Source organism: Arvicanthis niloticus, chromosome 6 (assembly GCF_011762505.2).
Source record: "Arvicanthis niloticus isolate mArvNil1 chromosome 6, mArvNil1.pat.X, whole genome shotgun sequence".
Classification (NCBI taxonomy): Eukaryota; Metazoa; Chordata; class Mammalia; order Rodentia; family Muridae; genus Arvicanthis; species Arvicanthis niloticus.
This window is the reverse complement of record NC_047663.1, coordinates 63,238,834-63,262,492: the sequence shown is the minus strand read 5'-3', so window position 1 is coordinate 63,262,492 and position 23,659 is coordinate 63,238,834. Positions and strand designations below refer to the sequence as shown.

General features: G+C 46.2%; 2 protein-coding genes across 2 annotated transcripts in view; both read left to right on the top strand.

The window, feature by feature from the left end:
- Positions 1 to 8,486, top strand: part of LOC117709967 (uncharacterized) — a 29,488-nt gene extending 21,002 nt beyond the window's left edge. The window contains exon 6 of the mRNA XM_076935267.1: positions 7,056 to 8,486. Within this exon, the coding sequence (XP_076791382.1) occupies positions 7,056 to 8,342 (1,287 nt within the window). The 3' untranslated portion in view covers positions 8,343 to 8,486. The remainder of the gene's footprint in view (positions 1 to 7,055) is intronic.
- Positions 8,487 to 13,559: 5,073 nt separating this feature from the next.
- Positions 13,560 to 22,189, top strand: LOC117711881 (immunity-related GTPase family M protein 2-like). The gene is made up of 2 exons (XM_034507811.2): positions 13,560 to 13,758; positions 18,942 to 22,189. Exon 2 carries the CDS (start codon positions 18,963 to 18,965, stop codon positions 20,139 to 20,141), a length of 1,179 nt encoding a protein of 392 aa, XP_034363702.1. The 5' UTR covers positions 13,560 to 13,758; positions 18,942 to 18,962; the 3' UTR covers positions 20,142 to 22,189.
- Positions 22,190 to 23,659: the final 1,470 nt, after the last annotated feature.

Here is a 23,659-nt window from a genome sequence, read left to right as displayed (position 1 = left end):
CACAACTGTCTGTTTGACCTCCAAGGCTTCAATATGTAGTGCACTGACTGTGCTCATGAGGCCGATCACACTCCCCATCAGCTACTGGGTCTTATCCTGCTAAGCAGCAACACAGGGGAACTAGCCCATTCTCCTCTACCTGGTCATTCAGTGGTCCAGGGCATCATCACTGTGCACACAGATGTTGCCCCCAAAGTGGCAACTGAGCATATAGAGAAGGAAAGTGTAGTTTTTGTTTTTGTTTTGTTCTGGTTTTTAAAAATTATTCCTGAACTCAGAGAAACCCACGGGCAGAAGGAGACCACTTAAAAGTGGCATATTCTAGCCGGGAAGTGGTGGCGCATGCCTTTAATCCCAGCACTTGGGAGGCAGAGGCAGGCAGATTTCTGAGTTCGAGGCCAGCCTGGTAATAGAGTGAGTTCCAGGACAGCCAGGGCTACACAGAGAAACCCTGTCTCAACCCCCCCCCCCCAAAAAAAAAAGTGGCATATTCTGTTGGGAGCACATGCCTTGATCCTGGTTAGACAGGATTAAAGCAGGCCAGAGAGGTTTCCCAGTAGGTGGGATTTCTGCCCCTGCCTGGCTGAGCTGCATGGGTGGGAGGGAGCGAGTAGACAAATGAGAAGTGACAGAAGCCCCAAGAAGCAGCATTGAAGGGCAAGTAGTTCTCCAAGGACCAGTCTCACTGGGTCTCAACATGGTGCCCTTAACAAGAGGGGCAATGGGAAGGGAGGCAGCAGGGCCAGACCAGGCAGCTCTAAAGGCAGTCTGGATGGCAGGGTTCCCGGACGACTTCTGACCTTCTGGCCTGGCCATCTGGAAGAAAGTGGAGTCTGAGCTGTTAAATCCTGAAAACTAGCCTTTTCCAGGAACTGAAACTGAAAGCTGTTCTGGCAGTTGGCCCCTCCCCTCGGGGGAGTACAGGGGGTGGGGGTAAGGGAGGGAGGCAGTCAGGGTTCATGCCTAGAAGTTGGAGAGCTGCATCAGGGCCAAGATAGAGCAGGGTCTGAGAGGAAACCTGGGAGCTCAGGCTGCCCTTCAGCTGCTCCTGCCTCTTCTAATCCCTCTTCCACAAGGGACTCTGCCCTTCTACACTTCTATTCTCTCCCTCCTGACCTTCCTGGGCCTGGATTGCAGTGTTGTAAGGCTTCTGAGCAGGTAGGTGAGGGGCTCCTGCTTGGCCTATAAACCAGCTCAGGGCAGGGAGGCTGGGGTCAGGTGTTCCTCTAGGGGACCCTGTGCTGCAGACACTCTCCCTTCCTGCCTTGAGGACCCCAGAGTGCCTGGTGTGTTTGGTGTTTTGGCTGAATCAAGCCTTTCCAACCTACCAGCAGAGAGGCAATGTTCTCCGTTTTACCTGCATATCCCTGGGTCTTCTGATGGGGACTAGTTTAAAGGGAGCAGGTAAGATTTTACTTATATTCTCTTGGCCACTGTTTTGATGTTCTCTCTGGGGCCAGAGTCCAGGATCAGAACATTCCACAGGCCATACTGGAACCTCCTGGAATTGTGTAACATGTAGCAGTTCTTCATGTGCATTACGCAGGGACTAGGACTCCTGGCTTGGAAGGCTGGGTTCATAAGGAGACTTTTTGTCTAACTCAGTTGGGCATTTTTATCTGCATTGGAGAAGCTGGTTCTTATCAGGCTGCCAGCATTTAGTCTTTTGGAAGAGAGTAATGACAAAACGCAACCTGACAGAACATAGTAACATAGAGTAGACCTGAGGGCCACCACGTAAACTGCGTATATAACCTTTTTGTGCAGGTGTGAGACTATTGCACTTGTGTGTGTGCGTGTGGCTGTGAGTGTGTGCATGCCTGTGAGTCTGCTTGCCAGTGCCTGTGTGTATGTGTGCGTAATCCAGAGGCCGATGTCAGGATGTCTGCCTCAATCACTCTCCAATTTATTTTATTGAACTAGAATCTCTCAGTGAACCTCTTGGCTAGTCTGGCTGGCTGGCCAGCAAGCCCTCTGGGATGCTCCTGTCTCCACCTCCCCAGAGGGTATGTTAGGCATGAGTATTAAATCTGCCTTTTAAGTGGATGCCAGGAAATCAAACTCCTGCTTGTGGGGCAAGCACTTTCTTCATTGAACCATCTCTTCTCCCTTTTCTCCAGAGTATTTAGAGAGACCTGGATCTTTATGGAGGATTGTAGTCAGCATTAGAGAAATCAGAAGTGACCAGGAACTGCTTTGTGTAATTCAAGATGTCTTTTTTCTCTCCTTCCTTTCTTTCTTTTTTTCTTTCTTGCCTTGCCTTGTCTGTCTTCCTTCCTCTCTTTCTTTCTTTCTCTTTCTTTCTTTCTTTCTTTCTTTTTTTTTTTTTTTTTTTTTTTTTTGTTTTTTTGTTTTTGTTTTCGAGACAGGGTTTCTCTGTGTAGCCCTGGCTGGCCTGGAACTCACTCTGTAGACCAGGCTGGCCTCGAACTCAGAAATCCGCCTGCCTCTGCCTCCCAAGTGCTGGGATTAAAGGCGTGTGCCACCACCGCCCGGCTCGCTCTTTCTTTCTTTCTTTCTTTCTTTCTTTCTTTCTTTCTTTCTTTCACAGTCCACAGAGGCTTTTTATTTATGTTTTACATCTCTATAAAAAGAATCCTGGGATTTCCCCTTCTGTGTGTTTTTGTCTTGCTTCTTCATGGTCCAGTATGATGAAGGCACACTGACAGGGTGGGAGCAGATTGTTCTGCAGTTTCTTTAGGCCCTTGAGCTGCACATCAAATCTAGGGTTGATCAGCCTGCACTCGTTCAGCTTTCCTTTGGTCCCATCTCTATGATCATCAATGGTTTAAAATTCGCTGATGCAGCTTTGCTTCATCATCTCAGTTAGGACCTGAACGATGCCTTGGCAGCATGGCCTGATGAGGGCCTGGCCTGTGTCTCTCTTCTCAGAGCACCTGCCAGGGCATGCACACCACGGCAAGCTCACAGAAAGATGGCAGAAAGAGCTCCTTATGTATTTCTAACCATATATTTCCCCATCTGTCACCAATTGTAATATCATTTTTCTAATAGGTTCTGAAGAAGAGTAAAGATCACAAGGCCTATAACAGACCCACAAAATTCAGGTCCACAGACATAGACCTCCATACTCCATAAAGTTGAAGGGAGAAGAAAGAACGAGAGTAACACCAGCCCAGCCATTTGAGTTGAGACTGTAGAGCATTCACACAGAGAGCTGTGTAGAGAACATCCCATGGATTTTGTCATGAAGTTGCCACAAAAGGTATGTATGGTGGGTAGCATGGCTTGCCTGATACACAGTCAGAAAACCAAGACTTTAGAAACTAGTCGGGCGTACAAGGAGATGGGTGAGTCTTCAAACACAGGTTGGGACTCTTGGCAGGGTCACGTCCAGGCCCAGCCGCTGTGTAAGTAGTAGCAGACAATGTTTTAGAAGTAAAGCTGGGCTCACTTCAGGAAGGGAACAAAGGGAAGAAGCATCCCAGGAGAGGACTGAGGAGAGAGGCCACCCCACAAGAGAATTGGGTGGGGTCACCAAGAGGAACTAGTCAACACCCAGAAGTTGTTCCCCGGAAGTGGTCCCACAGGTAGAATGGTGGGTCTTATGGGGCAGACACTTGGGCTCTTCAGTGTAAGGACAGGAAAAGTGTCCTTCATGGGATTCTAAGGGGTGGATCCAGCTGGGAGCCTTTCACGAAACAGGAATACACTATGTGAATCAAAGAGATGACCTTGAGTTTGGGAATTTAATGTATTTATTTGTTTTTTTTTTCTCGAGTGTTTGTTTATTTTTAAATTTCTTTTTGAGACAGGGTTTCTCCATGTAGGCCTGACTGTCCTGGAACTCTGTAGATCAGGCTGTCCTTGAACTCAGAGATTCACCCACCTCTGCTGGGATGAAGGACATTCACCACCACAGCTGGCTGATGTAAAGTATTAAAATGTTGGTGGTGATGCACACAGAAAGGGTTATTTGTTTTTTTGAGACAGGGTTTCATGTAGTCCAGGCTAGCTTCAAACTTACTGTGTAGGTGAGCATGTCCTTAATTTTCTTATCCTCCTGCTTCCAACTCTTCAGTTCTGGGAATACAAAGTGTATGATAGACACATGCCCAGCTTTCTGTGGCACTAGGGACTGAACCCAGCACTTCATAAGTGCTAGGCAAACACTTTATCAACTGAGTAACACCTCTTGGGGCATCTCTCTATCTCTGTCTGTGTCTGTCTGTCTGTCTGTCTGTCTGTCTCTCTCTCTCTCTCTAAGAAATAAGAGGTCATTTATTGTGGAGCCATTTTGAGTTTCCATGGCCTAGGAATAGAGATTTAGGTTGCCCCACTGCCCCACATTCATGTTCTAACACAGAAACTGCTGGTTTTACACAACAACAACAAAACCTAAATCAAGGTATATTTAAAATACATTAGTAGATCAGAGAAGCAAGATAGGGGAAGCTTTTCTCTTGGCCCAAGATGTTATCTGATCATTTTAATAGATAGAATTTTTTTTTCTTAAGGAAATAAGAGCTAGTTTGTTCTGGAGCTGTTTTCATCATCGGTCTGGAAGATGGATTGAGGTTTCCCCAAATTCTATGTTTCAGCAATCGCCATTAATGGTGGCATGGTGAAGAAGACCTGTGGAAACAATTAATGAAGAATTCCCGGTGTCGAGTAGTTCACTACTCACTTCAATGGTTTATGTTCCTAAATGAAACACACACACACACACACACACAGCCTTTATATTTTGATATGCCTTAATCAGCACAATAGCTGGGCCACTGCCTAACCACCATTACTGATAGAATTTACCCCCCCACCACTAATTCCAAGTTACAACGTACTAAATTCTGTGTTCTATCTTGGCTGCTCTGGACCCACCAATCTGGGCTGCGCTCTCCCAGTTCTTCACATGGCGGCCATGCCTCTGCATCCTGCGCTCTTCTCAGACATGGCATCTCTCTTTTTCTTTCTCTTGATCCCAAGCCTGGGAAATTCCAAAAACCCACCTCCATCTGTTCTTTTCAGCTATTGGCTGTTGGTATTTTTATTTACCAATCAGAACCAACTGGGGTCAGGTTCCCAGAAGCTACACTCCTGTAAGCAGTTTTGGGGACCCACATTAACATTAGAATACAAACACATATCAAATCCCCTACAAAAAGCTGTCACCTAGGAACAACATGGGAGTCTTGTATCTTCAATACAACCCACTAGGTCACCACACTCAATTCTCATTTCAATCGAGGCTCACAATGCATTGATCTCATGGTAAGGATTCAGCCAACCCCTTTGCAGAATAGTCTGAATTCTTGTATTAGTGCGAGTGTCAACACATAGGGACGCACAAATCTTAGTGTTTATTAAGAATCAGTAGGTTGGGGCTTGAGAGAAGGCCCAGCTGTTAATTAGACTGCTGTTGTTGCAGAAGACCGGGGTTCTATTCCCAACACCCACATGGTGCCTCAAAACTGTCTGTAACTCCAGTCTCAGGGGCTCTGAAGTTGTGTTTCAGTTTCTGAGGGCACAAAGAACATATATAGTATATAGACATACATGAAGCAAAATGCACATACATAGAAATAAATCTAAAAAACAAACAAGCAAAAAGCCAGAATCATGAGGTTATTTGGGAAGTTTGATTTGATCTGTCTGCTGAAGTTGATGGGTTATGAGTATTTCTCATCCAGGCAGTTATTGGTAAATATCATTCCAAATTTCATAGTGTGATTATAAATAATAAATTTATCCAGGTTGGGGAGATGATTCAGTCAACAGAGTATACACCGGCCTGAGTTCAATCCCCAGAACCCACATAGGAAAAGCTGGGTGTAGTGGCATATGCCTTTAATCCCAGTCAGTATTTAGAGGCAGAGGCAGTTGGATTCCTGAGTTTGGGGCCAGCCTGATCTACTGAGTTCCAGGGCAGCCAAGGCTATACAGAGAAACCCTATATCGAAAAACAAACAAACAAACAGAATGAAAAAGAAAAAGAGACCATGGTCTATATAGTGCGTTCCAGAGCAGTCAGGGCTACATAGTAAGACACTGCCTAGAAAAAACCAAACCAAACCAAACCAAACCAAACCAAACCAAACCAAACCAAACAAAAAACAACAACAATGACAACAATAACAACAACAAAAAAGCTGGCTGTGTAATTCCAGTGCTGGGATGTGGAGACAGTAAGATCCTGGGGGCTCCCTGGCCAACCGAATTTAACCTCATCAGTGAACTACAGGTTCCAGTGAGAGACACTGTCCTAACAAACAAGGGATGGAGAGAAGGCTCAGCAGTTAAGGGCACAGGCTGCTCTTCTTGCAACAAGGGTTCAATTCCTGGCACCTTGTACTGGCTTCCAAAAGTGCCAGGTACACACATGGCACACAAATGCAAACAGAAGCAAAAACACACACACATAAAAAATAAAGGAAAAGCAAACAAGATGAGAGGCTCCTGAAGGCTGACCCTTGACCTTCACACATGAGAGCACAGGTGCATGTACATGCACAGACATGTATTTGCACACTTACACACACGTGTGTATAGACAGACACATACAAATACACAAAATTAATCTCTTTTTGGAGGCAGGGTCTTACTAGATAGTTCTGGTTGGCCAGGCTGGCCTTGAAGTCACAGAGATGCACCTGTTTCTGCCTCCTAAGAGCTGGGACTAAAGTGTGTGCCACCACACCCAGCTGAATATTTTATTTTATGTATATGAGTGCTCTATCTGCATGTATACCTGTGTGTCAGAAGAGGGTATCAGACCTCATTATAAATGATTATGAGCCACCACGAGGTTGCTGGGAATTGAACTCAGGACCTCTGGAAGAGCAGCCAGTGCTCTTAACCCCTGAGCCATCTCTCCAGCCCTTGAACATTTGGTTCTTCAGCCCTGCTGCAAAGTGAGCAGTGTGAGGTGTTATGCAGCTCCAGAGCAACCCATCCATAGGAGGTGCCGTGCTCTGTTCAAGTGAGGGGGCTTTGCTGTCTCTGGCAGCAGATCTGGAAGCCATACCTGGGGTATGTGACTTCTGTGGATTTCTGTGTCATCCTGAGTCTGACTCTCTGGCTCTTCTCTTCTGCAGGTTTGGACACTTTTCACAGACATTGCAAAATCTCTCAAGCTCCTCATCAGCTCCTTATTTAAAAATTTCACTGTTGGTGAGTCATCCTATAACAGCCAGAACTCTTCCTCTCCAGACGTCATTGAGAACATCGGTAGGGCGGTGGCAGAGGGGAATCTACAGAAAGTGATGAGCATAGTCAAAGATGAAATGGAGAGTAAGTCTAGATACACAGTAAAGATCGCTGTGACTGGGGACTCTGGCAATGGCATGTCATCTTTCATCAATGCCCTCAGGCTCATTGGACATGATGAGGAGGATTCAGCTCCCACTGGGGTGGTGAGGACCACCCAGAAACCAGCTTCTTACTCCTCTTCCCACTTTCCCTATGTGGAGCTGTGGGATCTGCCTGGCTTAGGGGCCACAGCCCAGAGCGTGGAGAGCTACCTGGATGAGATGCAGATTAGCACCTATGATCTCATCATTATCATCGCTTCTGAGCAGTTCAGCTCAAATCATGTGAAGCTGGCCAAAGCCATGCAGAGGATGAGAAAGAGGTTCTATGTTGTCTGGACCAAGCTGGACAGGGACCTCAGCACGAGTGCCCTCACTGAATCCCAGCTACTACAGACTATCCAAAAGAACATCAGGGAGAATCTCCAGAAGGATCGGGTGAGGGAACCCCCCATGTTCCTCGTATCCTGCTTTAGTCCCGTTTTTCACGACTTCCCAGAGCTTAGAAACACACTGCAAAAAGACATCTTCAACATCAGGTATAGAGATGTCTTAGAGACCCTTTCTCAAGTCTGCGATGAGTGCATTAGCAACAAGGCGGTCTCTCTGAAGGAGGATAGGATGTTCACAGAACACCTGGAGGCAGCTGTCAGTCCCACATATGATACTGCTGACCTGGAGAGGGGTCTCAAAACCTACCAGAAGTACTTTGGTGTGGATGATGAGTCACTTCAGCAGGTAGCTCAGAGCACAGGGAGACTGGAGATGGGCTCCAGGGCCTTGCAGTTCCAGGACTTGCTCAAGATGGACTGGAGACTGAGGCTGATGATGTGTTTTGTTGTGAACATGTACCTCAGGGTTCTTGCAAACTCATGGTGGTTTGGCTTGTGGAACTTCATCATCCGCTTCTTCAGTCACCAGAGACACAAGCGCATCATTGAAGTCGTCGAGAAGAACACCAAGACCACCCTGAGGAGAGCTCTAAAGGACTTTGCCCTCCCGCCTGAAATCCTTTGGGAAGGGTCTGGCTTACCCTCAAGTGGAATTCAGGCTGCCTCGGGGTCTTTTGCCTAGAGTCCTAGCTAGTCACTAGAAAGTGAGGGCTGTAGCAACAGCTTGTAACAATGCTTAATAATTTTAGAGGACTTCTTAAGGAAATCGCTCATCTTCCTGTATTCAACTCTAATGCCCTGTTCCTTCTTCATAGTGCAAGTATTTGCTGAGATCATCAGCCAAGCTTTCCTAGCTCAGTACCTAGATTTTTATGCTTTTAGTCTTCATTGTGACTTGTGTTTAAATCAAATCTTTTCCCTCCTAAAACATTAAAAGTTGCCTTCATCGATACTGTTTTATTCTTATCTTTATTTTTCTCCAGATACCCCCAGTGGCAACTCAGCTGGCACAGCATGGCACTTACACATTTGGAGGGAGGAGAGGGTGGTGGCAACTGTCCCTTAAAATTTACCCCTTGTTGGGCCTGTGTGTATGCTCGTTTAAGTGCAGGTGTGTGGTTGCCTGCACTCCACAGCATTCCACAGCATTCCACAGCATGTAGAGTCAGTTTTCTCCTTTCACCATGGAGGTTCTGGGGACTGAACTCATGCCCTCAGGCTTGGCAGCAAGCACCTTTACCCACTGAACCATATCACTGGCCTGCTAAAGATGTCTTTGAAACATGTGATCAGTGTTCAAGGAGATGAGCAAGGGAGTCGAGCTCTGTGCCAGCATAGGGAAGAGAGGCTTCCTCAAGGTCTGGACATCAGCTTCTTAGTCTATTTTCTGGTGCTCCAACAAAACAACTGAGTTTAGGTACTATAAGAGAAAATATGGTTTATTAACTCATAGTTCTGAAGCCTGGGAGTTCCCTATGGAGGATCCATCGGGTTAGCCTCTAGTGGTACCATCACAAGGGCAGGAGCTCATATGGAAGAGACCAGAAACACAAAAGATCCAGGGACCAGGCTTCTCTTTTCTTTCAAACACTTATCCATAAGGGAAGCAGCTGAAGTGCTGAGAACGTGATTGGTCCCTTCCTAAAGCAATGACATGACCTAATTATCTCTCATGATGCCACAGCTAGTGTATGTGTTCACACCTGCACATGCATGTGTGTGTGTATTACATGTGGGTGGAGGCTGAAACAGGCCCCCAGCCCTTAGCACATCTGACTCCATGATGGAAGGCCCATTCAGGCTGTAAAACTCAGCAGGTGGACAGCACCACCTGCCAAAATGAAAACAAAGGCCGACTCCATCCAAGTCCAAGTCCACAGTTCTGGCAACGGCTCTAAATGTACTAACCTTGCCTTTTGACTTCTGTAGTTCCACTTCTGGCTTAACTGTTCTTGTTAACTGAAGTATGTCAACCTAGGATACAGTTTTTGTGCCTAAAAGCTCCACTCTGAAAAAGGTTTCAGAAAAAGGTTTCAGGCTATACTGGGATCCTGAACACCCAGTGTAGTCACCATCTGCCTAGCACACTATGGAGGACATAGAGGATGGAAATAGGTTTCAGCTCTGCTTCCATGTGTCCTCAGCTAGGCTGTCCTTGATCTGTTCTTCAGTTAGAAGCATTCAGAGTTGCTTTTCTTCTTCTTTCTGCAGCTGATGCTGCTTTGAGACAGGATCTCGTGTATCCTAGCGAGGATATAGCTGAGAATGACCTCGAATTTCTGATCCCCCTGCCTCCATCTCTCAAGTGTGGGGCTAAAAGTGTGTGCCACTGTGCCCAGTACAAAGCATGGAGCCCTGGGCTTTATGCGTACCAAGGCAAACATCCTGCCAACTGGGCCACACCCCCAACTTCCCAGAAGCTCTTTACAGGACAGACATATTGCTTATCTGCAGAAGGAAATGTGCTTGGGCTAGTTACAGTCCGTTTGTTTGTTTGTTTGTCATTTGAGACGGGGTCTCACTGTGTATTCCTGGCTGCCCTAGAACTTGCTATATAGACCAGACTGGCCTTGAACTAAATAAGATTCATCTTCCTCTGTCTCCCAAGTGCTGACATGAAAGGCGTGCACCACCCCCATCCTGCCAGTAATTTATTTCTTTCTTTCTTTCTTTCTTTTTTTTTTTTTGGTTTTTCGAGACAGGGTTTCTCTGTATAGCCCTGGCTTTTCCTGGAACTCACTCTGTAGACCAGGCTGTCCTGGAACCCAGAAATCTGCCTGCCTCTGCCTCCTAAGTGCTGGGATTAAAGGTGTGCGCCACCACTGCCCGACAGTAATTTCATTCTTAATGCCACTATTTGACATGTGTGGTGGTCTTAGAGGAGGTTCCACGCTGACCTCAGGGGGGATAGGAAACACCTCAATCCGACATCCCAGGTCCTCATGTGCAACCTGTCAACTGGAATCCTTCATGATTCAAGGAAACACGTTCAGAGAGCATGCTCATGTCCTTGTCACCAACTTCTGAGAGTTTTTGCTATGTGTTTAATTCCGAAAATGATGCTATGAGTTAGGTCTACTCTTTTAGACTATAACTTAAACTCTTCCTCCATCAGTGTGTGTGTGTGTGTGTGTGTGTGCAGGTACCCACAGAAGCCAGAAGAAAGTGCTGGACCCTCTAGAGCTAGAGTTACAGACAGTTGTGAGCTGCCTGCTATGGGTACCGGCAACTATAGTCTCCTGGAAGAACACCAAATGACGTTAATCACTGAGATAGCTCTCCAGGCTTGTGAATAGTCAACTTTTGGTTTTCTCAATCTTTCCTCAAGAGAGTAAAGACAGTGTCTTTGAGATCCAAAGTGTGGTGGTTTGAATATGCTTAACCCAGGACAAGCACAGAAAGTGGCACTATTGGGAGGTGTGTCCTTGTTGGAGGAAGTATGTCACTGTGGATGTGGGCTTTGTGTCTCTCTTCCTAGCTGCCTGGAAGACAGCAGTCTTCTCCTGTTCATCTTCGGAACACAATGTAGACTTCTCCAGCACCCTGCCTACCTGGATGCTGTCATGCTTCCTGCCTTGACTGAACCTCTGAACCTGTAAACTAGCTCTGATTAAATGTTGTCCTTTATAAGAGTTGCCTTGGTCATGGTGTCTCTTCACAACAATGGAAATCCTAATTAAGACAATGAGTCACAAACTGTGTGGATTGATCCAGTGAGAGTATTGAAGAATCTGAATCCAGTCTGTCCCAGGACAAGGCAGGGAACACTTACCCACTCTCTGGTCTCAGCTCTCACCAAATGGCCATAGCCTCACTCAGAGCACCAAGCATGGTGGTGCATTCATATGTGCCCTTCTGTTTGGGGACAGGCACAGCCCAGCCTGCAGGTCTACCCTGTCCTGCTGTCCATAAGGGGTAGTGCAGCACAGTCTTCTTGGGCTGAGGGGGGACTTCCCCAGGAGGATCCCTGTCTGTCCCTCATGTGTTACCAGAGTACATTTAGCATCCTGGGCTGGGTTTGTTCTTTTCTAACTTTGTCTATCAGCTGTTTGGTCACACAGCATGAAGGTTTTCCTAGTTTCTTATTGGCATTTGCAGTTTCCCCTCAAAGCAGCTGAAAGTTAACTTCTGAGGTCACCCTGTTAGCTTTCTGTTTTGTTTTATTTATACCACTCAGCAGTAACTGTTTTCTTGCCCCTTCTCCTGGCTACAAATGCCCTACCTGTCCAAAGCCTGTTTGGACATTCAAGTAACTGAGGAAAGTAGTGGGACATGGCGTCTGCCTTGGGGCCAAAAGCTGATGACTTTTGGCCATTTAACTGTCTCTTGTTATTCTAAGGCCAAATGGCTTCTAGCTGTTTAACTCTCTCTTGGTATTAGGGTCTAAGAGCTGGACAGCTTCTGGCAATTTAAGTCATGCTGATAGCAGCAGGGGATTAGAAAAAGAAACTTTGTTACCTGGGCTCTTTCTCCCACTTAGTACTTGACTCCCACTTGATACTAAGGTATCAAGGGAATTGGAGCAGCATCTTGGGACCGCGCAGGTGTCTCATGGAGGCCACCGCAGGCTGAGGGATGGAGGGGAGGATGATGTTGTGTGGCCGTGGGAAGCACTTCTCTATCTGTTGGAACAGCAAGGCAGGGGCTTGGAGGAGCTCAGAGCAGCCAAGACACTGAAGAGTGAAAGAAGAAGAAGCCAGGGACTGATAGAACATAGGCTTGCCACATGTGGTCCACAGGATACCTTGGGATCTGGCAGTGATGGGTTCTTTAATGAGCCTTGCCTTGAACCCCCCACCCCCACCCCAGACCTTTTCTGGCTGTGGTGTGAAATACAGACACCGGCTCAATAGTTATAGTCTTCTATAACTATAGAGGTCATCAATAATGCAGCGCAAGGGCGAGCCAGGTCCTGTGTCTCCTGAACTCTGAGGAATCACAAGTGAAAAGAGACCACCCTGGAGGTAGGGTAGTCTGACAGGGTAGATTAGATTGGCTCCCTGACAGGTGGGAGCAAGTGACTGACTGAGCAAGGAGAGCAGTCACAAGGAGCAGCCTCGTGAAGTGTCTGCTGCTCTTCTTGAGAGGTCCACTAAGAAATAAGGGTCTTTGGAATAAAAAGGGGGGGTGGGAAGGGGGTTGAAGCACCCTGGGCTCCTCAGAGGAAGCCACTGACAATAAGCCTAGATCAGTGCTGACCCTGTCTTAGGGTCCTTAGTCTGGAGCTGAGTTAGCTCTTGGGACACTTGGCTGGAGGAGATACCAAGGCCAGAACTGACTTGTCTCTGAAATTCTACAAGGTTTCACCAAATATAATGAAACTAACATAGTAACGAATCCGAATTGTACTAATGTCACTGCTTTGCCCCCTACCGATCAAATTAATGCTTCTGGAAAATTCCCCTTAGCCCTGCATAAAAGCCCCTCAGGCCACTGCCATTTTGATGAATGGTTGACCTCTGAATGCTGGTAATTTCTGCATAATAAATGCTCTTTTTTCCCCCCTTTGCATACTATTTGAGTCTGGGGTCTTCCTTCAGGGATTCTCAGACCCAGTCATTCTCTAAGTGCTGGAACTCACTGAGTCTGAAGATGGGCATCTCGAGAGGTTAGATCCCTGAGCAAAAGGGGCTATGGGAAGGGAGGCAGCAGGGTCACACCAGGCAGCTCTGATTGCAATCCAGATGGCAGGATTCCCAGGCAGACTTCTGACCTTTGGGCCTGGCCAACTGGCAGAGCTCCTCCCCTCATTCTCTGAAGAAGAATGTGGAGTCTGAGCTGCTAGATCCTGAAAACTAGCCATTTCCAGGAATTGAAACTGAAAGCTGTTCTGGCAGCAGGCCCCTCCCCCCCAGGGGGGGGGGGAAGGCGAGGTGGGGTGGGGAGGCAGGCAGGGCTCATGCCTAAAAGTTGAGGAGTTGCTTCAAGGGCCACGGTGGAGCAGCATCTGAGAGGAAGCCCAGGAACTCAGGCCGCCCCTCAGCGGCTCCTGCCTCTTCTAATCGCTCTTCCCCACAGGACCCTGCCCCTCCACACTTCTATTCTCTCCCTCCTGACCGTGCCTTGCCTGGATTGCAGTTTGTAAGGCTTCTGAGCAGGTAGGTGAGGGGCTCCTGCTTGGCCTATAAACCAGCTCAGGGCAGGGAGTGTGGGGTCAGATGTTCCTCTGGGGCATCTTGTGCAGCGGGTACCTTCCTGCACTGTCTTAAAGACCACAGAGTGCCTGGTGTCTGGCTGAATCAAGTCCTTCCAATCCACCAGAGTGAAGCAATGTACCCCCTTTCCCCCTGCATATCCCTCGGTTTGTGGGTCTTCTGAGGGGGGCTAGTTAAGAGAAAACAGGTGGGATTTTACTCTGTCTCTCAGTTACTGGCCAGAGTCCAGGATCAGAACCTCTCACAGGCAATATCTGGATGTCCCGGAATTATGTAAACACATTGGTTCTTCCTTCGGAGCAAATGGAGACTGGGACTTGAAAGACCAAGTTTCTAAGGAAACTTTCTGTATAATTCTCAGTTCAATTATTTAAAAAAATATTTTGTATGTGTGTCTCTGTGTGTGTGATGGTCAGAGGACAACTTGCAGATTCTCTCCTTTCACAATAGAACTCAGATTGTCAGGCTTGGTGGCAAGTGTGTTTACATGGTAAGCCATCTCAGTGGTCCTTTAAAAACAAACTAACAAACCAAACCAGAAAATCAAAAAACAAAACAAAAAACAAAAAACAAAACTAACAAAAACAAAACAAAACACCCCCTCAAGAACCGAAATCGCTTTAAATACCACCTACACAAAGCATGCTGGGTCCAAGGCTGTTCCCATTGACCACAGGGTGGATCATCACCTTTCCCGGACTCAATAGTGCCTGGAAATTCCCAGTGTCCCCTCAATGGTGAGATGATAAAGAACAAGGTGGGGTAGAGGGTCCAGTAGGGTCTGTGTTCACAAAAGTCCTTGACAGCTTGAGATCCACTACTAGTTTAGGCTGGTTCCCACATCTCTGGAAGCCCCTCTCGTGGAGGCTCAGGGTCGGTCGCTGGATGAACCGTGTGGAGTACTTTATAGGCAGTCTCTTCATAAGTGTGAGTTTTCAATGTTTGCATAGTTGAGCTCGGTGAGGTGGCTCACACTTGTAAAGCATTGGACTTAGGAATTGGGGGCAGAAGATTCAGTTCCAAGTTTTAGCGAGTTTTAGGCTAGCATGGGCTAATATTAGTCACATATTAGACTGATTTACATTTTAAAATGCATGTGATTTATTAGTCATAATAATTGCATAAAAGAATAGGTTGTGGGCCGCTGAGCTGGCTTAGTGGATAAAAGTGATTGTTTCCAAGCCTGTAAACCCACGTTGGATCCCAAGAACCCACGTAGTAGATGGAGAGAACCAACTCTCACGAGTTGTCTTTTAACTTCTTCAAGTGCATGGGGCATGCTTGACACATCTAAATGTAACGATATATACACATGTGTATATAAATGTATATAAATAAAATATAAATCTTCAATAAATTAATAACAAACAAAATTTTAATAACTATTTAAATAATAGGTTGCATTACGGCATGTCCACATATGGATAAGGTCAGTCTCCATTACCTTTCTCTTTGCTTTGAAAAAATTCCTGAGAGGAAGCCACTTAAAGGAAGAAGGGTTTATTTTGGCTCGTGGTTAGAAAGGATGCAGCCCTCTACCGTAGGGAAGGTGTGGCCTCATGGGAGAGTCAGCTGAGCATCCACAGTCTGGACAGAGAGAGGCGGATGCTGGTACTTAGCCTTATTTCGTCTTTGTCTTTAAAACCAGTTCTGGATCCCAGCCCACAAGATGGCGATGCCTACATCCAGGGTGCGTCTTTCCCCCTCACATAATCCTGTCTGGAAAGACAGGACAGCCCATCCCAGAAAGCTAGCAAGGGAGGCAGAGGGTGCTCCAACTGGGAATATGGAGGGCAAAAAAACTGTACCAGAAGACTTAAGGGTACCCGGGAAGCACCTTCCAGACTAAAGAGCCCTGGATTTCTCAGGTGGACACCTAGGCACAATTCTAGTAATTTTCTGGGGCTCCATGAATAAACCTGGCAGGGAATGCCTTTGGGGTGTGGGGGCAGGGAGTTGGTGTTTTGTTGTTGTTGTCAGTTTTTGTTTTTTGTTTTGTTTTTGAGACAAGGTTTCATTATGTAGCCCTGGGTGTCCTAGAATTCACTGTAGACTAGGCTAGCCTCCAGCTCAGAGATCTGCCTACCTCTGCTTCCCAAGCGCTGGGATTAAAGGTGTGCACTAGCACCACCTGGCACTCCTTAAAGGACAGAAGAGTTATGTGAGACTCAGAAAAAATTCCAAATATATGGTGCTGAGTTTCAAATGCATATGCACACAAACCAAGAAAATAAAATTGTGAGGGAAAGAACCACAGCCATCCCTTGTAAGTGGAGCTGTGTACACCTGCCCCACCCAGGGCCTTCATCTGAGAGCAGTGAGGTGAGGTGTCTGCTGCTGTCTTGCTTCTTGAGAGTCGGTATGGTCCTGTGAAATGGTTGGATTCCTGTCCTTACACTCCAGAAGGACAACATTCTAGTCTGTGGAAGGTGGTTTTTTGCTTACCTGTAAGTGCCTTGTATGGGTTTCTGCACTTGACATCATCCATCTTAAAATTATATATATATATATATATATATATATATATATATATATATATGTTTTTTTTTGTTTGCTTGCTTTTTGAGAAAGTGTAGCTCTCACTGTTTGGCCTGGAACTAATACACACTCGTGCATCTGCCTCCTAGTGTTGGGATTAAAGGACTGCACTGGCATGCCCAGCTTTTTACTGTTTTTAGTTCTGTGTACATGCGTGTTGGTGTGTGGGATATGCACATTTCTGTACTGCCTCAGGAGACCAGAAGAGGCTGTCAGGTCCCCTGGAGCTGGAGTTACAGGAGGTTGTGAGTCACCTGGTATGGGTGCTGGGATTCAAACTGATATCTTATGAAAGAGCAATAAGTGCCTTTGATCTCTGAGCCCCATGTTCCCCATCCTTGGTGTTGATAAATTGTCTTTCCCAATCCTGCCCCACAAAGTACATTCAATCTCATGGCAAAGATTTAGTCAAGAACAGAAACATGGTTGAATGCCCCATTTTGATTGGGACATCTATATCTCCATATCAGCCCTGTCATCTCTTAGAAGAAGACATGGGAATCATGTAAAAATGGTAGGAAGCATGTGTGTGTGTGTGTTTGTGTGTGTGTGCATGCATGTGTGTATGAAATGCTGAATTCTAGACATAACATGGCTGTTCTACTTTTGAAACTATTGCAGCTCTGTGGTTGCTTGTATAAGATCAGCATGTGACTGGGCCTGCTGGCACTTTGTAATGGAAAGGGAATGGTCACGTGCCTCCCTGAGGATTTACACACAGTTGATGGCTGATGAGGAAGGAGGGACATTTCCTGTAGCCACTGCTATGGTGCACATTGCCGCTGTAGGCAGATTCTCAGTCACGGTTTTGTAAAGAGTCAAAGGAAACTCACTGGGCCACAGAAGAGAAGAAAAACCAAAACTAAATGCAGAAAACTAAAACCAAACCATAGAAGTACAAGTGGGACAGGTTGGAAAGAGGAAAGCAATCATGGGACCAGGAGGAGGTCTAGAAAAATTAACAGGGGTGGGGGAGAATATAATAAAAATGCATTGTGTACATGATGCAAGTGTCATGATATAACCCAGCATATATATCATTAACATAGACTAAAAATGCTGAGTGTGGTGGCACACACCTTTAATCCCAGCATTAAGGAGGCAGAGGCAGGCAGATCTCTGACTTTTGGGCCAGCCTGGTTTACAGAGCAAGTTCCAGGAAATCCAGGGCTACATAGAGAAACCCTATCTCAAAACAAAAAGACAAACAAAAATACATATGCTAATAAAAAACAAAAAAGGAAGATGTTCACAGAAGAATTTCACTCTTCTGTTTTAATAAGAATAGCAGCAGTGGTACCCGACAACCCACATGGTGACTTAAGATTGATGGAATTATTTCAAGATTTATTTTATGTGTATGTGTTCCTCAGGGTCTATATGTGCACATGTGCATATAACTACTCATAGAGTTGGAAGAGGGCTTTGGAATCCCTGGAATTGGAGTTACAGGTGTTGTGAGCCACCATGTGAGTGCTGGGAACCAAGTCCAGGTCTTTTGCAAGAACAGCCAGTGCTCTTACCTGCTAAGCTGTCCCCTCTCCAGTCCCTAATGAGACCATCTGGAAACCATGTGGCTTTGCTGTGGAAGCTGGTGTGTAGCCCTGTGTTCCTTATGCCATGTGTCTCAGACACCATGACCAAGGCAAGTCTTATAAATGACAACATTTAATTGGGGCAGGCTTACAGATTCAGAGGTTCAGTCCATGATCCTCAAGGTGGGAACATGGCAGCATCCAGGCAGGCATGGTGCAGGAGGTGAGAGTTCTGCATCTTCATCTGAAGGTTGCTAGCAGAACACTGACTTCTAGGCAGCTAGGATGAGGGTCTTAATAGTCCACACCCACAGTGACACACCCACTCCAACAGGGCCACACCCTCTAATAGTGCCACTCCCTGGGCAGAGCATACACAAACCATCACACCATTACTACTGAATGTCACTGGGGAAAGGAAGAACAGTTTTCAGAGTGCAACTAGAACAAATAGCCACTGATGGAGAAGGATGGTGAACTGAAGACTTGCTGGGTCCTCTGGGTGGGAGCTGGCATAGGCTGTTCCTGCTCTGAATACACTTCCTCTACGTAGCCCAGGCAACCAGGAGCATGGACATCTGTACTCAGTGAGAGATAGGTCTGACACTCCAGTGTTCAGCTTTGGGGTTTAGTGTTGCAGGAACAGCTATAGAGCTATCCTTGCCCTCCAAGAACGTACTCATGCACAGGAGGGCCCAGCTAGCTCTGTAATGGTTTGGTCTTGCGTAGGATGGGCCATGGATCTGAAATGGCCCATCTTGGGTAGGATGGGCCATGGATCTGAAAGCCTAGACAAGGAACAGTGTTTCCTATGGGTGCCTGTGTTCACAGTCATCCCAACTCCCTTTCTTTTCTTTTTTTTTTTTTTTTGGTTGTTGTTGTTTTGTTTTTCGAGACAGGGTTTCTCTGTATAGCCTTGGCTGTCCTGGAACTCACTCTGTAGACCAGGCTGGCCTCGAACTCAGAAATCCACCTGCCTCTGCCTCCCAAGTGCTGGGATTAAAGGCGTGTGCCACCACTGCCCGGCCCAACTCCCTTTCAATGTAATTACAGGTTGCTCCATTGCTCGCCAACATGGAAGAGGAAGTTGGGTCACCCGAGGATAAGCAATTTTCATGCTTCTCCGATGCTGTATTCATTCCCAAAGACAGCAATACTTTATCCGTAGAAGTCATTAACAGTATTGAGACGGCTGTGGCAGGAGGGAAAGTGGTGGAAGTGGTCTCTATAGTTAAGGAGATCGTACGGAAAGTATCCAGAAACACGAAGAAAATCGCTGTGACTGGGGACTCTGGCAATGGCATGTCATCTTTCATCAATGCCCTCAGGCTCATTGGACACGACGAGGAGGACTCAGCTCCCACTGGGGTGGTGAGGACCACCCAGAAACCAGCCTCTTACTCCTCTTCCCACTTTCCCTACGTGGAGCTGTGGGATCTGCCTGGCTTAGGGGCCACAGCCCAGAGTGTGGAGAGCTACCTGGATGAGATGCAGATCAGCACCTATGACCTCATCATCATCATCGCTTCTGAGCAGTTCAGCTCAAATCATGTGAAGCTGGCCAAAGCCATGCAGAGGATGAGAAAGAAGTTCTATGTCGTCTGGACCAAGCTGGACAGGGACCTCAGCACGAGTGCCCTCACTGAATCCCAGCTACGGCAGACTATCCAAAAGAACATCAGGGAGAATCTCCAGAAGGATGGGGTGAGGGTACCCCCCATGTTCCTGGTATCTGTCATGGAGCCTGAATCTCACGACTTCCCAAAGCTTAGAGAGATGCTACCAAAAGACCTCGTTGACGTCAAGTACCATGGTCTCTCAAAAACCCTTTACCAAACCTGTGAGAATATTATTAATAAGAAAGTAGAATCCATTAAAAAGATAATAGATGCAGATAACCTACAAAGGGAGTTTGGAATCTCAGATCCAGATAACCTGCTAGAGTGTCGGAAAGTCTTCCAAGAAAGCTTTGGTGTGGATGACGAATCTCTCCGCCAGGTGGCTCTGAAAATGAAAAAGCCAGATACACATTTGAAGACTAGCATGGAATCTCAGGGGTACCATCAAGATGGCGGGTTATTGGCCTGGTTGTATAGCTCTGGAACACAGTTAGTCTCTACAGGTCTTAACATGGCATGCTGTATTTTCTCTCACAGAAGAAACACACAACAGAAAGGTATACTCAATGAAACTGCTGGCAAAGCCAAGAACGTTCTGTGGAAAATCCTTGAAGACTCCATTTCTCATCCTTAGGAAGGTCTAGACAACTGAGGTCTTCTCCCCAGCCCCATATCCCATGTGTACCCCCAGTTGAGCTAACCCCCCCACCATGGGTTCCAAGTTCCTTGAGGTTAACAGGCTAACTTTCTTAATGGTTATCCCTCTCATGAGGCACCATCATGAATTTTGCTTTGTACTATTTGCTTGGTTTTACTAACTGAACTAACTATCTGGGATCCAAATATAGGAGAAATTTCCCTTTTCTAATTGCTCAGAATTTCACATCTGACACATGCTCACCTTAGTGCCCACGATTAATATAGTTCCTCTTAGTGGCCTCTTGCTTTGCCCATGTCTCTTCTCTCTCTTTCCTCCTGACTCTGGAGATGGAGTATCCCTTAAGGAATGGGGAAGAGCTTGTCTTTGGCTATTGTCTGTAAAGCATGGCCAGCCGAGGCCTGTTCTCTGACCCCTCCTCTGATCTGTAAAGAGAGGGGAGTTAACTCTGGAACTACTAGTAATGGGATTCACATAGTGCTAAACAGAAGGATTCTCAGTACCCCTGCACTACCCTAGACGGTGTCAGTGGTATCATGACTAGTCATGGCCCCTCACACTCTGTGTTCCCAGTCTTATACTGGACCTCAACTTCTTCAGCCTCCCCTATCTCAGCAGGCTGCACCCCCATCCAGACACACACGGACCCTTCTCAACACTCCATGGAGCTCTTCCATTTCAATCTGTGTGGCTCTGTGTTTAAGACAGGTGCCGATCCTTGCTCTGTCATGTTCCTCTCAGCCCTGCTCTTGATAGACATCAGTACTGTCAGCTCAACTTTTCTAACAGTCTCAGACCTCTGTCCTCCCTTTTCACCTCTTTGACAGAACGCTAAATGCTTTCTCAGTTCCAACCATTACCAGCGTCACACAGGAACATTTAGTTTGGGCTCATAGTTTGCCAGTACAGCCTGTCACAGCTGAGAGTCATCACAGTGGGAGCACGGAGCAGCTGGTCCTGTGTGTCTGCTGTCAGGAAGCAGAGGGAGATGGATAGGGGTTCTTCGGCACACTTTCTCCTTCTCATTCAGCCCAAGACCCAGCCTCTAGAATGATACCATTCACATTCAGAGTGGGTCTTCCAACCTTCTTGAACCAAGTCTAGAAACTCCTCCATAGACAAGCCCAAAGGTCTCTTTCCATAGTGATTCTAGATCCTGCTAAATGGACAACAAATATTAACCACACAGGCACTCAGGGTATATAGGAGTTTCATTGGTTAATAGCGGGAAGAAGGTTGGGTGTGGCTTAGTCGTACAGTGTTTTCCTAGCACAGGGAAGGCTATGGTTTTGATACCCACAAAGAAGTAAAATCTATTTTGAAATGGAAGGAAAATGCCAATTGTATTTGTAATTGTATATAGTTTCTCAAAAACAAATGCACCAACTATATCATCTTCCTGGCACAAGCACTTTACAAAAAAGGATCACTTACATGTAAAAGGTGGGTAAGGATAGAATGGACTAAGAAGTCTTATGGTGGTGGGATTGGGGATGAGCCAAGTTCTGCCAAGACTCGCCTTCCATCTGCTGCTTCTTTTGTTAACGTGGGTCCATGCACTCACAGGAAAGGTCTGCAAAAGAAACCACAGAGGTTTTGTTTGTTGTCCTTATGATGTACATATGTACTCAAATAATTCTTGAGGTCATGTTTATGGCATAGATGCTGCTCCAGTATGTTGACTGTAAGAAAGCAAGCTTGCTCTTTTAAAGCTCTTCTAAGGTTGTATGTGTTGGTCACAGGGACCCTCACCTGGCCCCAACACTCTGAGGAAACTGACTTACAGACTATGATCTCACTGTTAGCCTGGCTGGAGAAGCTGGGTGTGAATTCTCTCTGTGTCTTAGATTGTAGACATAGATTTTCTCTTTGCTGGTTGTATGTACATACCTATCGATATAGAGGCACAGAAATATATGTACACAGATAATATATATTCATCACACTCATGTATTGTATGTAACATACATGTAGTGTTAATCTTTATGACGGAATAAATAATCACAGTATATTATATAAATAGATGTATTATTTTTGTTCTTTATATTTTGATAACTTCGTACATGAACACTGTATTTGCATCACCTCACCCTTCTCTTCCCCAGCAAAACTTCTCCTGCATGCCCCTGTTGGGAGCCGACTTTAGCAGAAAGCGGCTAGATAATCTTTGCAGCCATCTGGAACCATATACCCTGATGAAAGATTTGGTTTTCAATAGCCTACAACAGCTGAAGCACACTCTGATATCCCACATATTTTGTGTTGCTGTTTACTGCCCCCAGCTGCAAGGCGCACGTGGTAGCCACGCCTGCAAGGCATGCAGGTCACGTGCTGTCCACGTGCTATCCAGGCCATACATGCCTGTAAGGCACACGTGGTATCCAAGCCTGCAAGGCGCACGGTGCACGTGCTGTCCACGCTATAGACGCCTGTAAGGCTTACGTCATATCAACATCTGCAAGGCACGTGGTATCCACACGCCTACAAGGCACGTGGCAAAAGCGTATAAATACCTCAGAATTCCTTTCAATAAAGGAGACTTGGTAAGAGACTTAATCACACCCTGTCTTGCCTCCATTCTTCGCGTCTCCTGCCCCTGCAGCCCCACTCTCTCTCTTGACCAGAGCACTTAGCCCCAAAGCGTTGAGGCAGACTGCAGGTTCGCAACATGCCCCCAAATGTTTTTAATAATGGATTTAAAAAGGATTTTTATATATAACATTTTAGATTTTTAATGGATTTTTAAAAAGACTTTATAAAATATATGACATAAATGTATGTCATTATGTGTGTGTGTATGTTTTGAGATAGGGTTTCTCTGTGTAATTGCCCTGGCTGTCCTGAAACTCTCTGTAGACCAGGCTGGCCTTGAATTCGGAGATCTGCCTACCTCTGCCTCCCAAGTGCTGGGATTAATGGTATGCACTACCACTGCCTGGCAACATATTTTAAGTGTGTGTTTGTGTGCACTTAAGTAAGGATGCCCAGGGAGGCCAAAAGCATTGGATTCCCTTCAGGTGGAGTTAGAGGTAGTTGTGACCCATCTGATATAGGTGCTGGGAACAGAACTTGGGTCCTCTGCAAGAGCAATATATGCTCTGAAATCTCTTTCCAGCCCCTAATGATGGGTTTTTAAGAATAAAGTTTCAGGGGTTGGTGAGATGGCTCAAAGGGACAAATACCACTTTATAAACATGAGGAAGGACCTGAGTTTGAATCGATAGCACCTATGTGGCAAAAACAAACAACAAACAAACAAACAAACAAACAGTCTTAGGGTTTTTATCCCTGCACAAACATCATGACCTAGAAGCAAGTTGGGGAGGAAAAGGTTTATTCAGTTCACACTTCCACATTGCTGTTCATTACCAAAAGGAAGTCAAGACTGGAACTCAAGCAGGTCAGGAAGCAGGAGCTGATGCAGAGGCCATGGAGGGATGTTACTTACTGGCTTGCTCCTCCTGCCTTGCTCAGCTTGCTTTCTTATAGAAACC

What these genes read in the sequence shown, in the direction of transcription:
- LOC117711881 (XM_034507811.2), top strand. Translation starts at nt 18,963, where the DNA reads ATGGAAGAGGAAGTTGGGTCACCCGAGGATAAGCAATTTTCATGCTTC.